This window comes from Dreissena polymorpha, chromosome 5, assembly GCF_020536995.1.
Source record: "Dreissena polymorpha isolate Duluth1 chromosome 5, UMN_Dpol_1.0, whole genome shotgun sequence".
In the NCBI taxonomy this organism is placed as follows: Eukaryota; Metazoa; Mollusca; class Bivalvia; order Myida; family Dreissenidae; genus Dreissena; species Dreissena polymorpha.
In genome coordinates this window covers 93509747-93530256 of record NC_068359.1, presented here as the reverse complement: position 1 = coordinate 93530256, position 20510 = coordinate 93509747, and the positions used below count along the sequence as shown (strand labels likewise).

Genomic DNA, 20510 nt, shown 5'->3' with positions numbered 1-20510 from the left:
AGTTCATGAACATTTCATGCCATAATGGTTCAAGAATAGTTCATGAACACTTCATGCCACACGGGTTCAAGAATAGTTCATGAACACTTCATGCCATAAGGGTTCAAGAATAGTTCATGAACACTTCATGCCATTAGGTTTCAAGAATATTTCATGAACACTTCATGCCATTAATGTTCATGAACAGTTCATGAACTAAAATTTCAAGAACTTTTCACAGACGTGGCTCATTTTCTGTTCACGAACTATTCATGAACAATTCATGAACTCAGTTCACGAACAGTTCATGAACTGTTCACGAATTATTCGTGAACTGCAGAACAACATTTCGCAGGGGCTCCTCCTAATTAACATCTAAACTAAGCTTAGTTGGCAAATATTATTCATAATAAAGTCTTAAAGGGATCTTTTCACGCTTTGGTAAATTGACAAAATTGAAAAAAGTTGTTTCAGATTCGCAAATTTTCGTTTAAGTTATGATATTTGTGAGGAAACAGTAATACTGAACATTTACCATGGTCTAATATAGCCATTATATGCATCTTTTGACGATTTTAAAACCTAAAAATTATAAAGCGTTGCAACGCGAAACGATTGAATAATTTGGAGAGTTCTGTTTTTGTCGTTAAATTTTGTGAAACTACGAAGATTGCTTATATAAGGTATAAAATACTTCTAGTATATGTACTCGGCGGAATAGCTCAGTCGGCTAAAGCGTTTTTACTTCAAGACTCTGGCAGGACTCCAGGGGTCACTGGTTCGAAACCTGGTCCGGGCAATGTTCTTTTCCTTTTTTTAATTGTATTCTTGATTTTTTGCTGGAGCTTTTACGATCCAATGTTTACATTTATCGATATAAAGCATTTAATGAATAAGTTAAAAAAATGCCAAAATCTGTGAAAAGGCCCCTTTAACAAACAATAAATATATCATACGTACACATTGATCTCTACAATAAAGCAGATAAAGATTAATCATGTGAACTGGTTCATTTGGTCCCCATGTCTAACCATAAGGTGTGTTTCCCATCCAATTGAAAGCCCTGATAACAAGGCCATAATGAACACATCTTAATTTACAATGAAAACCTGACCAACATAGTAAAGCCATCATGTGTGTGTCAAATACCCAACTTAATTCATCAGCAAACATAGTACCTTTCAACCTTGGGGTTCTCTTGTTCTCTCAGTTTCAACATGGGGCTTGTTAAGTAAGCAAGAGTTTCCTTGATAAAATATGTTAATTCTTTTAGATGTTTGATCATTAATGCATTAATTTTAATCTCTATAATACCAGCATTAAAATAAAATAATAATTATTATTAATTTATAACAAACCAATAACAGACAGACTTATGCAATGGCGGACAGAAAGACTGACAAATTTCATTCCAATAATTCCCTGCTAGCTCTTTGAGGGATTATAAAGGGTCAAATGAACAGGCAAAATATTATAAAATGATTCTTATTACACAACTAATAAACTTTTTTCTTGCCATAAACAGCAAGTTGCATCAGTTATATGTAATTTTTATTTTTGTCAAATTCTATTTTCTTAATATTAAAATTGTGGTGCCCATTTAAATGACATAGTCCCTTTACAATTTTTAAATCAATTTCATTCATTCTTAAAAAGAATATTTTTTGTTAAAGATATTTTAACCTGCATGAAAACAATGCTTTTTGACAACTCATAATTTGAAATTTTATTCTCATCTGATAGACGACATGTTTAACTTCAATCAATGTTACCAGAGAATCGAATCGGAGAATCGTAAACATTATTGTATTGACAGTGATGACAACCGCACGTGTGTGTCGCATATATCCTATTTCGAGTTATTCAACTGAATAAACTGCCTTTTATTTGCGTTTCAGTTATAATGACCCAAGGGTTGTGGACAAATGGGTAATGTTACAATCAGCAAAATGTAAACCTAAAATTAAATCAAGGTGTTAAAAGGTCTTTGATTGCTGATAAGAAAATCTCTTAAATTAACCAAGCTTTTGGTTCATTTCTGTAACAATTACCACACATAATGCAAACACAAGTCAGCACATGCAACCTTACCATAGGTAATTTCAAATACTTGTTTCTTAAAAAACAAACAATTGAATTGCATCTCAGTTACAGTTCAAACCATAACACGATTCTTAAATGTTAAGGGCACAACATGAACAACTCCAATCCAGAGATTAAGATTTAAACCAAGATATAACATCTTTGCAAAGAAATAAGATCTTGGAGTTGGGTAATTGGAAATCAAAACAAGATGGGGCATTCTTTGGCCAAATTCAATTAAATACTTAATTCAAGCAAGTGCCTGGAGGGAAAAAATACCACTTGAATATACAATATTAACTGCTGGCCAAACATAAAGACTGGACTTCGGTCAAGTTGGCTTGAAGGCGACAGCTATTGTTTGGAGTAGGCAACCTTAAGAAATGGTATGATGTGTCCACTTAAGCTTTTTATCACACAAAATTATAATACCAGTTTACTGTGTTTATGCTTTATATGAATGAAAGAAATTGCATCAACCTCAAAATTTGTCTTATTGGTTTAATTCTTCTCTCCCTTGAAAACAATAAGGTGATGCATTCAAAAACAGAATTGACAGGCCAATTGAAATATGTCTTGCAGCACCTCAAGATGCAGATGACATCAAAAATAAACTATTTTATTTAGACATAATATCTAAGTCAATAATGAATATTATCAAATGAAAAATTACATATGTTAAGACGAAAGTCAAAACAAAAGTGGATACTGACACTATGATCAAAACTCCATACTCTTTCGTCTCATTTTATACCAATAGATTATAAAGCTATTAAGCTTTTAATTAGCCAGGAATTCAATAAATAGGAAATCAAAATAAAAGTTACATTATCTAATAAATTATTGGTTACAGCTGAAATGCTTCTCTGATGACTATACATACACATTCAACACTCAGACTATTAAAGTGAAGATTTCCCCTGAAAATAGCATGAAAATAAGCAATAAAGATTTGTCTTCTTCTGTAAATGAGGAATCAATAAATAGGCTCTAGCACTGACTGTCAACATCATTAAATATTCCACATGGCCTGCTTAAACTAATTCACACAAACACATGACAAATAGAGACGTTTTATCAAAGAAAAGGTAATGTTCTGAAAGAAATAAGAAAATAAACGATTTTAAAATTGAAGATCATCTGAAAAGCATTTTGTCCTGCTGAATGTGTTCTTGAAATTGATTTACACTGACGTATTGATTGGTGTATTTTCAACCTTATTCCAGTAAATGATATAAAATCAATTTCTAAGCCAATGGGAAAAGATTAAGTACCATTTAACACACTGAAGAAGTGAAATGGATTACTTCAGCAAACTCAACTTGACAGTGTTCTTTATAAAGATTTTATAATTATATTGTTAACATTGCTACTAGAATCAGAACTTCTCAATGTTTTGTAGAAATAAGGCATTGCGTTGCCTTCATAGAGGGCAGTATGACATGACGTTTCAATATTCTTAAAGATTGCCACACGAATTTGCTAGAATCAATCACTGTACTATCGAGGCTTTTTCCTTCACTGTCATTATTTATCTTTAAAGAAATACATAACTTCAACTGTGCTAAAGTTTATATAAAATATATAATGTATCCTATAAAACATACACCTGGGTATTGTCACTCTACAATTAAACAGGCTGAAAGATAACAACAGAGACTGATAGCAACCAACATCAAGAAAAGAAAAGCAAGTTTGAAATATGTTAAGTAATTTTGTCAGACATTTAGCATGCATGGTGAAAGGCAACGTGAGAAAAACCTGCAGCAACAGTTGTGTGAAATTCCGCAGCTGCTGATTTGATATGGGTGCTAAACTCACTTTTCAACAAGGCAAAGAGCAAACATGCAGAAACAATGCATAGTATATACAGTTTCTTCCCGAACACCTACACAAAATTAAATAACAAGTTCCACAGAAGTTTTCCAGCAGGTGATTTATGAAGCTTTCTAAACAAGCATGAATAAACATCCGCCTCAATACTGCAACATTTGAATCTCATTCAAATAGTGAATATAACCCTTTGCATGCTGGGAAATTTGTCTTCTGCTAAAATGTCGTCTGCTTAATTTCTAAATTTAGCATTTTCTTCAATTTTTTTTCAAAGAATACTATCAGAATAGCAAACAGTTTGGATCCTGATGAGACGCCACATTCTGTGGCGTCTCATCTGGATCCAAACTGTTTGCAAAGGCCTTCGGTTCCAGCACTGAGAGTGAAACAAAAGGATGGAACAGATTGATAAATACCAATTAATAGTCTTCACAAAAACTCAATTGGAGAAAAAACTGCACACAAGTGAACAGTGGCCAATTATCAATGATAAATTGCTGTATGAAATTGTTCCACTATCTCATTTACCTATACAACTGGTGGTATATGATTGAAAAATACTGATAAAATTCTTCTGGTAAATATGAATGCTTGGATATATGTGGTCCCATCAGTTATTTTCATATCTCTTAGGTCCCAGGTCTTTACAAGGTCAGATAAGGAAGTAGAGAGGTGAGATTTTCTTTATGTTTCTTTTTTCCATGGAACAAAGATGACAGTTTATTGGGAATCAGTTATAAATTATTGTTTCCTGTGCATGCAAAAAGGTTAACAAGAGGGACAAAAGTTTTGACCTAGTTTCACAATATTGGGCAGTAAATGTGGTAACATCCGAAATGTTGACCACTCTTGATGGCGTATGACAGAAGAAAAAGAATACAACATGAGATCACAAAAGCACACCATAGGCACTTTGTACTCAGGTGTGCTAAAAATGTAGGAAATATCCTTTTTTAAATGTGTACAATAAAGGCTCCAAGTGTTATATAAGATCAGGGATGCATTATGTGTGTCACGTATTTTTAATGCAGTTAAATGGACCTTATATTTTGACAATGGCTGGTACAATTACACCCATTGCTAAAATGACTTAAAACATAATATGCCTAAATTATTTATAGTTAAAGCTACACTACCTGTTATATGAAATAACAATCTGAACTGTGACTACTTTGCTAGAATCCATGATAACAGATTATAAGTTTATATTACATGAAATTTGACCTGTAACTAAAAAGTCATACATGTAACTAAAAAGTCATACAGGGTTGTGTGTTACTTAGACCTTTTGCAGAGAGATGATTTATGAGGAAGTCTGTTGGCCTCAGAACCACATAACCATTGTTATCTGCATACCATAATATCATATAGCAGGTAAGAAATCCTGAAAGCAGCCCACATGAACTATCGAACACCTGTGAAAACACCATGGTTTGACCAGTTCTGATAGCAAGCAGGATAGCACAATAAAATATAAGGCCAGATGCAAATCAAAGACATAGCCGGTGTTCCAGTAATCTTGCCAGCTTCAAGACTCCCTAGCAACCAGATCTTGAAAGTACCCTGCCAAGATCTGACCATTAACTAGACTTTGCTCTTGATAATATCATTTAATAAACATTATAAGCCATAAAACATTCCAGATAAAATGCATGAAGGTCAGCAATGACATGCTATTTGCTACAGCACTAAGCTACAGCACTAAGCTACAGCACTAAGCTACAGCACTAAGGAGCACTCTTCAAAACACTCACAAATATTGTTTTGATAAGTTATAAAATATGTACTCTCGTCCTTTATCTTATTTCACTCAACCCTTGTTCCCGTCACCATTACAACCATATTCCTTCCATTGTCTACACAACCTCTACCCTAAACAATTATTCTTAGAGAATAACCGCAGACTAAACATTAGTTTTATCCTCAGATCTTCCTACACTGAACCCCTGTTCAAGCCACACTGAACCCCAGATATCTTTGGGGCCCCTGTTCAAGCCACACTGAAACCCCTAATATCTTTCGGGCCCCTGTTCAAGCCATCCCCTTTTCAATCTCCATGCCACACTGCTACCCTGAGCAGATCATAAGCAGTGAAATGGAAACAATTGTTAACATTCCGAATCTAGAAATCTCATGTGTAAGCCATGTTTCAAGCATGTGGCTGTGATATAGTACTAAGATAAATCCAGTAAAGCCTTACTTTCCAGATTCTAGGACAGATTGATCAAACATAGGCTTGCCATGGGAATGTGGTTAGATTGCCTCAATAAAATGTGCCATTTGTCTAGATAATTATAATGAATATAGGGTGAAGAAGAAAAGGCTTTCAATGACATACACATCTTAGCTTTGTATTTCTAAAGCAGAGTTTCTTGTAAACTGACTGACTTATCTTTTCTACACCATAGGACCCATAAGCATTGGACATTTTCTACATTTCTGTTGAGCTGTAACACTAATTTTTGCTTAAAAAACTGAGATTCTATTATTCTAATGCATGTAGAACAACGTTCAAACTGTAGTGAGCTACTTTCACCTTGCCATTATCAACACTATAATTACAAAATCCACTTCTTATATTTATAAACAAGTCAAGAGAATTGGACCTGTCATAAACTACACTTGAATTTATTTCCATTTTATGTTTAAATGACATTTATGATCAGTCTTTCATGTTCTTACATTATCTCACAATGAAATATTCTCAATTTAAGACACATAAATGATATTGTCTGTACTCAACCACATGCATGACTTGAAAAGTGACATAACTAAATTCTCTGCTAATGCTTTAAAAAACATACCACCCATAATTCATAGAGAACCGTACAAGCTCTGTTAAAACAAAATAGCAACTTAAGTCTCAACCATTGCAAATTCAGTTGAAAACTCTTTGTTTTGAACACTTGTGTATTCCTGGATTTTTTGGGAATATTTAAACTCTCACTTTCACTTAAAACAAGCAAATTCGTTGAATTGATATCCCCCGCCAATATGCTTCTGGACACAAAAATGTTATATTTGACACAAAAAAAGCATTTTTTCAAGATGCAAAGGGCCATAACTCCGTTATTAATAGATGGTGTACAATGCCATTTGGCGTGCATCATCCTCTTATCCATATATATACTCATACCAAGTTTCAATGAAATCCGCCAAAGCATTTCCAAGATATGGCTCCGGACACAAAACAGGGGTTTTTCTGCCTATTTTGGGAAAAGGAGTCTGACCAAATTGGGAATTTTTATCAACAAATTTGTCCATTTTGGGAATTTTTGCTTCGATGAGACGGCTCATTTTGGGAAAACATTGTGAATTTATCATGCTTAAATAAGTCACAGGTTTAACAGTTAATTTGTTTTTATTTGTTATTTTGACATTTAATGCAGGTAAGCATCAGATGAGTCAGTTTGGTTTATGTGAATGTGCTGTGAAATGAGGAGTACAGCAGGTTCATGGTGCCAAATCCTCGCTCAACCACAGCAGTGCTTTGTTGGTATGATACACATCAGCTGGACGAGTTGGAACATTAATAATCTAATAATCATATGTCAAAAGACTCTTCTTTCTAAAAAAAAAAATTTTTTTTTTTGAAATTGGGAATTTTTGTTTTAATTTTGGTTTGGGATCAGGTCCGTTTGCATTGGGAATGCCTCCGTTTTCCGCAGACAGTGCTTAAAAACCCCTGCAAAAAAAGGATTTTTTCAAGATACAAAGGGCCATAATTCCATTATTATCAAATGGTGTACAATGCCATTTGGTGTGCATCATCCTCTTATATATATATATATACTCATACCAAGTTTCAATGAAATCCGCCAAAGCACTTCCAAGATATGGCTCCGGACACAAAAGTGCCGGACGGACAGAAGGACGGACCGACAAGGCCAAAACAATATCCCTCCGCCTATGGCAGGGGTTAACAAATAGCTTTTGAATGTACAAATTTTTTAAAAACTATAACAAAATAAACGCCAAGATTACTATGAAACTAATGCTTTTTGTCTCCATTTAAAATCAATGCAAATAATTTATACTGCTAATAATTATGGACATAATTCGTACCACTAACTATTTTACTTAAAGCTCCTTATCCTTGTATCTTTTATGAAACTATAAAACTCCTTTTTCTTGTCCAAAAGAAAAATGTTTAAAAACATGCTTCTTAGTAACGGGACAAGACTTTAATTTGAAAAATAACAATAATTATCATGTGATAATGTGCCAAACAGAATATATAAGAACCATTCCTAGATCATGTGTTATAGAACCATTTCTATGATATTACAAAACCCTATAATTCAAACAACAGACCTTGAATAACATGTGACTTGCAAAGTAAATTCAACTGGTAGCTTAATGCAGGATTATCTTAACTAAATATTTTTAATGTGATGAATATATTACAAGTAAGTTGCTTATTGAAACATAAAAAAATTGCTTCCTTTTCAAAAGTTGTTTTTAAACAAGAGATGTGTTTGTCAGAAACACAATGCCCCCTTCTGCGCCGTTTTGAAGCCATATATTTGACCTTTGATCTTGAAGGATAACCTTGACCTTTCACCACTTAAAATGTGCAGCTCCATGAGATAAACATGCATGCAAAATATCATGTTGCTATCTTCAATATTGCAAAAGTTATTACCAATGTTAAAGTTTTCAGACCGACGGACAGATTGACAGACGGACTGAAGGACAATTAAAAAACTATAATTATGCTACCCTTCAGGGGCATAAAAGTCACATATACTAGCAACAGTTAATTTGTTTATCATAATAAACTTACTCCTCATCATACCACTGAATGAAGGAAGAAATGATCTTAAAACACAATAATCTTAAAACTGTAGCTATAAGTTTTAAATATTAGATGCAGGCAACAATGACCTGAAAACTCGAAAATCTCCTCTGTTATTATTTACTTTCTAATTCTCAACATACAGTTGTAATAAAAACATACATTCTAAGTGATGAATGCTTATAAAACATGGACAATAAATTAAATTGAAAGAAATAAAAAATGCTCATTGTTGATACCTGTAACATAGTTTTTATAAATAATACTATTAAGATAGGAATGTAAATTAATTTGACTTTAAATTGGGTTTAAAATATTGCATGTAATATTTTGTAAAATAACAATATACATGTAAAAAAACAATCTTAAGAGTTACCAATAAGACATTGATCCATTATTACAATTTAATAAAAAACAAGAAAATGTGTATCAAGGGAACAACTAATAAATTAAACAACTAATAAATTATACAGTCAGTTTAATTGTATAGACCATTTCATGTAAGTGCAACCTTTTCCTCTGGTTCAAATGTTTTTGCAAAGCTGAAGTGGTTGCGTCACAGGACAAGTTTTTCATGCCGGCAGACACAAATGTTACCTGTGCACTCATCCAAGGTGTTCTTTTCATAATCGACAAAATATTCGTTTTCACATGTTGTGAATATAGATTTTCCATAGGAAATGAGACTTGTTCTCTGTTGTCACATCTTGTGCGCTGATTCAAACACCATCAACGTATTGTCAATTGATTCGCTGTAGCATGAATAATCCGAAACGAGGTCTTCCATCCTTTACAAGTGTACACCTTCAGCACAAAATTAAATTTCCACAATGAGCTTGTCATTATTGTACACTTCACCTGGTCAATTGCATTGAAATAATTTGTATATAATAGCGTTTTTTCGCGAACTTTGAACACATAAGTACCCGTCTCCATTGCTTGCAGGGAAAATTTACGGGAAGGTGTATACAAGGGTAATGGCTAGGATTTTGTGAACTAGGATGTAAATCAATATTTACAAGGGATAGCTGACAACAGGGGATTTCTATGGGACATTGGACTGGACAATGGACAAGGGTCAGTTCCTGAAAGCACAGCGATCTCTGATGGGGTTGTCACTATAATGTCACAGGTGAATGAAAATTGGGGAGATTATACAAAAGCTTGATGTAGACAATGACAAGACAGTTATGGTCAGGGAAAGTTCATTGGAATTTGAGTCATTATAGCTTGACAAGCATGCAGAACAGTACAAAGGCATAAATTTCACATATAAAGCTATATTGATTAGTGTGTCATGCTAACTTGAGCAGTAGAAAATATATGTATATTTTTTATCTCTTGAACTTTTTAAATAAATATATTATGAAATATTTTTTTTTTTTAACTACCATACGCATATTGTTTTTTATATATTACTATCAATTTGTTTATAATTATAATTTGTATAATAATTTCATTTATAATTAATTAATACAAATAACACAATATATATTTATTAAATAACATATTTAAAGCTGCATCCTAATAAATAAATGACACATAATCAATATCACTTGAAAGTAACACAATTTAAAAATTAATTTTAATAAATCTTAATTACAAATCCAATTAATTATAAATTAAATATGTGTTACCTTTTATTTCATTTAAGTTTAATTTATCCAATAAAATAACACAAACCGAAGTATCTTCTCTTATGAAAGCAATGAACGAAAATCGGTGTGCCAAATCCTCTCCTGTACAAATTATGCTATGTTCCACGAGTAGAGTCAACACAAAATTATTCCAGTCAGAGAACGTTGAAAATAAAAAAAAAGAAGTTAAAGTGAAAGGTGACAAGCTACAGCGGAAAAGTGAATAACATACCTGGGAGTCTAGCAAGGGGTCTGGATAAAATTAGAACAGGCAGGTAATATCACATACACAAAGTGACAGCCAAAGGATAAATAAAATATTCTAAACGTGCTAGCTACTTGGAGAGCGAGTTTTCCGTCAATGAAGCAGACTGATAACCATCCCCGTGCATTATGCGCAAAGAAGTAGTTCGTATTAACTTCCATTTTCCGATCCATTCAAAAGAGAACAACCTGATATATTCAACAGCATTGTAATGGAAAATGTAACGTTATGTGTTAATAATTCTATAAATTTGTGAATCAAGTACGGATTTTTGTTTTGTACAAATTAGCGCATTATACGGCGTACGAATCTTATGTAAATAAACGGAAAGCACGAGTTCAAAGGTGAACCTTGATCATGTGACCTGGACAAAATGTCAGCGTCCATGAAACGATGTGTAAATAAGGAGAAATAAATTAGAAAATGGATCCAAATCAGCTAGCATTTGACAGAGATGAAGAATTTCCCGCATTAAAAGGTATTTAAGTTAATTCGTTTGGTAAATGCTTATTTTCCTATTCAGTTTCTTATTTATTTTGTTTTATTGCAGTTTTTAGACCTAGGTCAAGATCAGCAACACAAATTTTAATTTTAATCAGATGTGGGTGGGGTTATGTTAAAAAATCATTCCTTATATTAACATTCTTGTAAGGTTTGGAACAATATGCACAATTAAGATAGCATATACTTCAGTGATACATGAACAAGTTCTAATGAAGTTTTTCAAAGAGAGTAAATAATAACTTTTTTCCTCTTATAAACCACTTTTTTCTTGAGTGTTCAAAGTCCTTATTTTCTTCATAAATCCACTGATACCAGCTGGAACATACACCACTGTAGAAATTCCTGTTTTGTAAGAAAAAAATGTAAACAACTTCAGTCTAAAAATAGTAGGAAAAAGTATGGTCGACCAGAAAAGACAAATATAAATTAGATTGAGACTTTTTTTAAATGTGTAAAACATAACTTTAACAAACACATTTATATATCATTATGCATATGTCATTAATATATTATATAAAATTGAAGGGATTTTATTTTTTAAAAAGCAATATTTCTGTATCTTTCATATTTTTTATTATAAATTATATTTTTTGGCCCACCATACTTGTTCAAGTGTACTATTTTTTGACTCCAGTTGTTTACATTTTTTCTTACAAAAAAAGGATGCTTTTTTCAGTGCTTCTAGTGTGTTATATTTAATAATACTCTAACACTATGTTCTTTAGTGGTGTATGTTCCAGCTGGTATCAGCGGATTTATGAAGAATATGAGAAAATAAGGACTTTGAACGCTCAAGAAAAAAGTGGTTTATAAGGTAAAAAAATGTGATAATTTACTCTTTTTAAAAGTTTTTATTAGAACTGGTTCATGTATCACTGAATTATATGTTATTTTAGTTGTGCATATTGTTCCAAACTATATATAGAATGCTTATATAAGGAATTATTATTTTACATTACCCCACCCACTTCTGACCATTTCAGAAAGTGGTATGTCCATAAGGAAACTTGTTATGTTTTAAAAGAAGTTATGAAAAAGTTTTATTACTGTTCAAGTTTGTATAAATATGTTCAGTGAATTGATATTTGATGTTTTGTTGGCCTATTGCCTATTGTAATCGAGTACTCTCCCTTTTCTGATGTGGTGTCTCGATACCAGATAAACAGCGTATTGGATGTTATTTCGGGTGTGTATGGAATTATTGGCTTAGCGTGGTTAAACATGCTGTTGTGCATATTGTTCCAAACTATATATAGAATGCTTATATAAGGAATTATTATTTTACATTACCCCACCCACTTCTGACCATTTCAGAAAGTGATATGTCCATAAGGAAACTTGTTATGTTTTAAAAGAAGTTATGAAAAAGTTTTATTACTGTTCCAGTTTGTAAAAATATGTTCAGTGAATTGATATTTGATGTTTTGTTGGCCTATTGCCTATTGTAATCGAGTACTCTCCCTTTTCTGATGTGGTGTCTCGATACCAGATAAACAGCGTATTGGATGTTATTTCGGGTGTGTATGGAATTATTGGCTTAGCGTGGTTAAAAATGCTGTAAATAAACAATTTTGACATGGATTTGATGAGAATTAAATAAATCTTTGAAAGTAAATTGTTTATTGCTGCATTGTTTGCATAAATATAGAATTTATTTGACTTGTTCTTTAACCACTCGATACACGGTAATCAAAAGATAATATAATTATTTGGATTTTGATGCCACTGTCATGATGGATAGAGGTTAGGCTGTTAGGGAATTTTGAAAGCATTAAAGACATCAGTACATACATGCCATATTTTTTCAGACCAATTCCGGGACATTGAGTTAAATTGTCCAGGACTTTTGCCGATTTTCCGGGACATGTATAAAATGTAGCGATATTTATAGACATATGCATTTTTGGTACTTTTTTTGTTTCGCATCGTAATTGCAAAAGTTCGAAAGCCGATTCGAAATACACTTGATCTATTAACGTCAAATTAAACATTACTACTTCCGATACAAGCCACGTGTTTTCAGTGTAAGCGTTCTAAATATAGATGGTGACGTCATTGCGTTATTGTTATTTAGACCGGTGTGTAACGCGTAGTTGTTGATACGCCTTTATTCATCTATAACATTTATATAATAAAAAGGATGACGTTTGTATATGCTTATTTTTTTACTCAACTTCTTTGTCGGTTAAAGGTGCGAACATAAACTGCTTTTAATTTTTTACTCAGCTATGTTGGACTTCAGATGTGTGAACAACTATCCTTTGCCCTTACGCAGCGGGAAATAATGACGTAGTAGATTAAAGTCAATTAACAACCACATTAAACAATGCCGCCTTTTCGGTTTGACCGCGAACGTGAGACAATCGATATGATAACAATACCCCTGTTAATTGATCGATTTTGACACGTAGCGTAGTCTGCCTATTCGGGTCGGCATTGTCATGGAGACGCTGCAGATATGCACAGATTCAAGGTGCAGTTAAGCCTAAGATAAGGTACATGTATACATGTATATGGATTTTGTAAATTCCGGGACATTTGACAGATTTCCGGGACAGCGGGACAAGTTCTTCATTTCCGGGACTGTCCCGGACAATCCGGGACGTATGGCATGTATGCATCAGTAACATAAAATATGTTTTATTTTTATCAACATAAATTCGAAAATACTGTAAGAGTTAACATAGGATGATACTATACAAAGCAGATACCAGATATTAATACAAAAAACATATACCGTAATTTCTCTATGTTTTCGGACACTTAAAAATAATTATTTTTATTCATGTCCGAAAACTTAGATACGAAAAATATTCTCAAAATACAGGTGTCTGAAAACTTAGAATCGAAAATTGAAGTGTCCGAAAATAGCTTCCATTGTATCAACAACTACCGGTCATAGCACCCGCTTGTAAAATACCATATAGAATAAATTACAGTTATGTTTGCATTGCATTTTAAATAATTTTAATGCTTAATTTATTTGACAGAAAAGTACAACAAGGTTGTAGTTTAGCCAACGAGTTCAAAGAAGAGCATGTGATGTACCGATACTCGCTAGTATGAACCTATAATTAACGCAATAAAGAAGTAAACTATGAATTCTTTGTTCGTTTCCGATTGTTGTTGTCTTACACCTTCTATTGGTCGTAAAACTTGCAATACGGTTCATCACACTTTGAAGCGTTTTATATTTGTAACAGCTATTTTACTGAGAATCGGCAATACCATTGCGGTAGATAATTGAACTTGTAAATTGGCACTACCCCTGAAAATTGTCATAACGCTTATGCTATCGGGCGAAACCAATGTTTAATACCAGTCTACAAGGTTATTTACCCAATAATGCAAATGTAATGGTCCGTTGCCCTCAGGCATGCACCTGCCACGTTTTATGATGTTAATCCGGTTGTAAAACCCCATGATCGAAGTGTCATTAGATATCGAAACAGGACCAAAATTTGGTAAAATAGCGCTGTAAAATATACTGTCCGAAAACTTAGAGATATTAATTATGGATGAAAATTCGTGTGTCCGAAAATTAAGAGTCACAAAAAATAATTATTTTTGATAAAAAAAGGGGTGTCCGAAAACTTAGAGTGTCCGAAAACATAGAGTAATTACAGTATATACTACAGTCTGGAAAATATAGTTGAATGCACAAGTGTATTTCTGCATGCTCAAATAAAAAATACTATCATAAAAAACAATTATTAAATTCATTTATAACATCATTTTAGAAAATAAATCTTTACAAAAGATTGTCAATTGCTGTTTGTTGATTTAGTATTATAATAACAGTATCAATGATTACTTATGTTTGAATAATTGGTTGTGTTCCAAAATAAATGAAGAAGGACATAAAATAGATTTCTTTCTTGGTCTGTAACAATTTTCATTAGCTATGTAAACCGTGAACATACAATTATTTTTTGACAACATCAATATAGAAACAATAAGCACATATTATCTTTGTTATAAAAACACTATTGAATCACGTTAATCCTTTACTGCTTATATATGTATTTTGATGCATATGTAGTCCTTTAGAAAGTTATATTTATTTAAGACTATTCTTACTATATTCAAGTGTTTAAGGCTTCATTTCCAACTCTCAGATGCTGATGAGCAGCGAACAGCATGAAACCTTAACAGACTGAGAGTTACTCGCAGGCTGTTCTGGTTTGATGCTGTTTGCAAATAGCCATTTTCACTTTGCTTCTTAGAAGGAAAGGGTTAAACTAAGGTTCAATTGATGCCACACTCACAACCTGAAAAATAAGGAAAATAAATAAATAGTGTTGATTTTCATTCTATGGAGGGAAGCATGAATACAATATCGATCAATATAAACTTAATCCTTGTACCACTGCACATTCATATATACTTGTTGTCTGAACTAAAGCTTTATATAATTAAAACAATACTTCAATGTTGCTGTAAGAGTATTCAAATTTCCTTTGTCAGTGTCATAATTGCGTTAATGATCATCTTTCCCTGTCTGGGGCATATCCAGCTGACCATCTCCCTCCAAGTTTCACAGATAGGGGTTGTCTCTCCAGCTTCCCCCAAGTCTTGCACATCTGCTTGACATCTTCCCGCAGGAATCTGGGTTCCGGGCAAGTCTCTCCTACTGACCCCAAGTCCGTCTTCGTAGCATCTTTTAAGGGTGTGACCTATCCATCACCAATGTCTCTGAAGGATGTTTTCTTCAACGGGCTGCTACTTTGTTATTTTGCGGATGATCTTGTCTGGAGATTTATCTTTAGGCAGGTGTTGATGGAGACCTGATTTTCTTTATGGTGGTGACGATGGTTCTCCAGGTCTCTGTTCCATAGAGGAGTATGGGCTTTACAATAGTATTGAAGAGCCTTATCTTGGTGGTGATGCCAGTTGCGCGTGATCCCCAGATGTTTTTCAACTGAAGGAAGGCTTCTTGTGCTTTAACCATGTGGGTTCTGACGTTTGCATCAGATCCTCTGTGGTTGTCCACTAAGCTGCGAGAAAGGTCAAGCTGTCCAATTCTTCCAGCGTCTCACCTTGGACTGTGATGGGTGTGTTAATGTTCAAGTCTTGAAAACTTTGCTCTTTGCTCTGTTGATGATGAAACCCAGTCTAGCCGAGTTGACCTAAACCATGTTGGTCTTTTCCTGAATCTATTGCTGTATGGAAGTTTAGGTCAAGGTGGTCCAACTGTTTCCAGGGTGTCTTCTTGATTTCATTTTGCTTCTGGTTGGCTGAGGTTTTCATGATGCAGTCTATGGCCAGCAGGAACATGAAAAGTGAGAGTAAGCAGGGTTGCCTCACTCTGGTTCTCACTTCAAAGGCGTCTATGAGCACTTTTGAACACTTTTTCATAGTTGCTGAAGTTGACATACAGGGTAAAAGTTCAACCTTGGATTTGTCAATAATGATGCGCATGATTACGATCTGATCTGTGCATGATTTCTCCTTTTGGAAGGCGGCTTTTTGGTCAGTGATATGTGGGTCAACTGTGTCTTTCATTTGGTTCAGCAGGATGCAGTTACACTTTTCCTTAGATGGACTTTCTTGGTAGTTGGAGCAGGAACTGAGGTTGCCTTTCTTTGGAAGCTTGATGAGGTATCCCTCTTTCCTCTCTGTTGGTATTTGTTCCCATATCTTGCAGAAGAGTGGGTAGAGTAGCCACATACTGGTCTCGATGTCAGTCTAGAAGGGCTTCTGCTGGTATGCTGTCAAGTCGTTTAGATTTGCCATTCTTCAACTGCTTGATGGCGTCGCAGATCTATTCCTTCATAGGAGCGCATCACTTCATTGGTAGTATCTCTGGTAGGTTCACATGGGTTGGCCTGTTGAGTATCTCCTTGAGGTGCTCAATCCACCTCCTCTTCTGCACTTCTTTATCAGCTATCAATCCTTCATTTTCTGTCCCTTACTGGCCTCTCTGGCTTGGCATACGTACAAGTCCTTTGTCCTGTTCTGATGTGCTGCCTCTTCTTCTTCTGTTGTCAGGGTCTCTAGTTTGTTCCTCTTTTCTGCTCTCATACTTCGCTTTATGTTCCAACTTGCTTCTATGCACTCTTCTTTTTTTCTTTTGCTGCTCTTGTTTTGCTGTGGTTGACACTGGCTTCCTTTCCTTTCTTTCTTCAACTTTCTGAACCCTCTGCTGATAACTGCTCCTTGTGGGTGTACGACTTGAGGTCCAGTCCTTCTTGGCATGTTGTGGTTCTATGCTACTTTCACTTTCTGCCATTTCTGCTTTATCATCGCTTCTTCAAAAAGCTCCTGTAGGACCTTGAACTTGTTGGAGAGTGTGACCTTGAACTGTTTTTGCTTCCAGGTGTCTTTCAGCGTAGTGGTGTTAAACACTGGCATTGGCAGAACCTCCTGTTCAACTCTTCTTCAGCTTTCAGTTTCTATCGAGCGACAATGAGATGATGATCCATAGCCACATCTGGTCATCGCTTGACATGTACATCCTGAACTTAGAAGAGAGCTACGAAACTTGCTTGCGGTGCTCAGGTGGACGTCGACAGGTATGGTGACACCCAAGTTGCCTTGTGCATCCTTCTGTGGTGGAAAACACTTCCTAAAATGACCAGGTAACTTGTGGCACACAGGTCCCCAAATCTCTCACCTTTGTTGTTCATCTTGTCTAGCCCTTGCTTCCCCATGGTCTTCTCATATCCTCAATTGTCACTGCCGATCTCGACTTTGAAGTCACCCATTAGAGTGATGATGTTTCTCTTTGGTCTGTCTTGTATTATGGTTGACAGTCTGTTGTAAAAGGTGCCTCATCGTCTTCACCGTTGTTTGTTGGGGGGTAGAAGTGGATCATGTCCAAAGTGATCCTCTTGTGCTTCTTAATGAAAAGAGGCTGTCATGTTCCGTGGTATGTGTGCCTCCCAAGCAATAAGAACTCTCTGTGCTGACTTGAAAATCATCAGGGATACTCCCTGGATGGGTTATGTATCCTTTTGCTTATGCCCTTACAACATCAGTTACTCACTGGAAGTCAGTCCCTTCTGCCAATTCTTATTGATTCTCTGTTTCCTAGGATGGTGAGCTTGAACTTCCTCTACAACCACTTGTGCTGTCTTCCCAGTCTAGTACATGGTTTGGGAATTGCATTTACCGATGGTGGTTGTGGTCCTGGTGGATATGATGTTCTTATGCCTAACAGCTTCCAGTTGACTCTGGCTTTCACTGCCGAGCATCATATGCCCTCTTGATGGAGGCCCATGATGTCTGTTGTGTACCTGTTTTGCGCTTCTGTAGCAATAAGGTTTTGACAGGGTAGGGTTGCTAGCCCTACACACAACTCCTTTTTCAGCAGAGGCTTGGGACAGTCCTTGGCGGAGTATGATACCATGTTAACCTGATGTTATTTCCGCTTGTTATCTTAAAATAAGGACCAAACAAAATACATTTCAGTCAAGATGTGCTCATGTGTTCATACAAGTTTATTATCTACCAGTACATCTGGTAGCAATACATTGACTGCCAGTCTCAATGAAAGTCTCACTGAAATAACACCCATTTATATTGGTTTGTTTTCTCATTAGCAATACTTTATTAATATAATGACACTACACTGAATATTTTATGAATAAGTTAATTTTGTTAAAGAGGTAATTTAGTGCTAATCTAAAGATAATAAATGGAAGAGCACTTGTTACTAAAATCACTTTTGTAAGGTCATACATAAGAAGCAACTTTAATGTTTTTGTACAATTTATTAAATGAGTTGAGAGAGCAATGGCTGGAGCTGGAAAAGCAGCACAATTAAAGCTCAGCAAAAATTATTGATTCCACAGTTACTGTTTATTAAGCAGAAAAACAACTATTGTATGTCACATGTCAAAGGCTGGCATTAAAATAAGCACTAAATACTTTACTTGCCTATTAGTGTGTGCACATTTAACTTCATATAGTTAATGAATTGGTGCAAAAATATTTTAAAACATTTAAAAAGTATTTATTAAAGCTCACTATCATTACATTAGTTGGTTGTCCATTAGATCAATATAAATCACCAAAAGACAACTGATCTAATGTACATGTACATTATGATATTTGTTAAACGTATGTGTAACTGTTATTTTTAATATTTATTAAAGTATATATTGAGTAAATGTTTGATTCTTATCCATTCATAAGCAGAAAGTAGTACGGAGTTTAGGTATAGTATGAATACTTGTCTACGGGGGATGCAACTCTGTCGCAGACTAATGTAAGTAAACACTTTTTAGACAAATTTTTTTTTCTTGAATTTTGGATGGCTCAAACTTTTCTTGATGGTTCCCGCGAGCCCGAGTCCTCGGGTTTGGAATTTATTTTAATACATGCATGATGAAAATTGCTATTAATTCATATGCACATGAAACAATGAAAAAGTGTCTGAAGGCTGAAATATATTCTCTCTCTTCCATATTGTTTAATAATGCAGTGAAGAGAATGTTGTACCTGGTATCTTGCGTGTCCTGCATCCATAAAATCATGACAATCTGACTTTATCCAAGATTAATGCAGCCTTCTCAAGGAACTTGATTAAATGTTAATAGAACCCCACCTTGTATTGGACTCTAACTATGTTGCTATATAGCTTTTAATTAGGATTTGTTGCCCAGTAATTGAATAGAAAATCAAAGAAAATGGGGTCCATTTGAATGAAATTGTTCTTTATTAGCCTTTTAAATATTGTATGTGTTTGTTTACGAAGTGTGATTAGGTTTTAAAGTTAGGGATGAAAAATCCATATTGGAGTCATTACTTGAGCAACAATTTTGTTGCAAAGAACATTTTGTGTTTTTCAGTTCTTCAACTAATTACTTAAATGTTCCTTTGATATTATATACTGCAAAATCATTTATATTCATCAGCAGGAAATGTTAAGTTTAAAAGAAAAAGCAATATGATGGACACATAACGTAATTAAGTTTTCGGACACTAGATTTTCGGACAGACCCCCATTTTGGCCAAAATAAATATTTTTCATGACTCAAAATTTTCCAACATACGGGTTTTCGTCCATATTTAATGGCTCAAAATTTTTAGAAAGTATATCTTAAAGTGCTATGACACCAGATTTCTGTCCTGTTTTCGCTTATCTAGTGTGACTTCCATCATCAGTTTATGACCGGATTTAGGTCATAAAACGTGGAAATGAATGCCTGAGGGTAAATGACCATTACATTTGGATCAATGGGTGAAATTAAAAAAAATTGTGACTTAAAATTTACCAACGTACAGGTTTTCATCCATATTTAATGACTCAAAATTTTCGGACAGTATATCTTAAAGTGCAATGAAACCAGATTTCTGACCTGTTTTCGCTTATCTAGTGTGACTTTGATCATGCGTTTTATGACCGGATTTAGGTCATACAATCATCTCTCTAATTTTTCGGACACCTGTTATTATTTTGTGTTTT

The 20510-nt window shown here is 34.3% G+C and overlaps 2 protein-coding genes across 4 annotated transcripts in view; one reads left to right on the top strand and one right to left on the bottom strand.

Moving 5' to 3' along the window:
* Positions 1-10708, bottom strand: part of LOC127832136 (poly(rC)-binding protein 3-like) — a 183756-nt gene extending 173048 nt beyond the window's left edge. For 2 of the 3 annotated variants that reach the window (XM_052357375.1, XM_052357379.1), the window contains exon 1: positions 10562-10640. The gene's annotated coding sequence lies outside the window, so the exon portion shown is untranslated. Of the gene's footprint in view, positions 1-10561 lie in introns of all 3 variants that reach the window. The other variant, XM_052357377.1, reaches the window with a different exon arrangement.
* A 130-nt stretch (positions 10709-10838) lies between these two features.
* The window catches only part of LOC127832135 (molybdenum cofactor sulfurase-like), a 49122-nt gene continuing 39450 nt past the window's right edge, over positions 10839-20510 (top strand). The window contains exon 1 of the mRNA XM_052357373.1: positions 10839-11072. Coding sequence (XP_052213333.1) covers positions 11018-11072 — 55 coding nt within the window. The 5' untranslated portion in view covers positions 10839-11017. The remainder of the gene's footprint in view (positions 11073-20510) is intronic.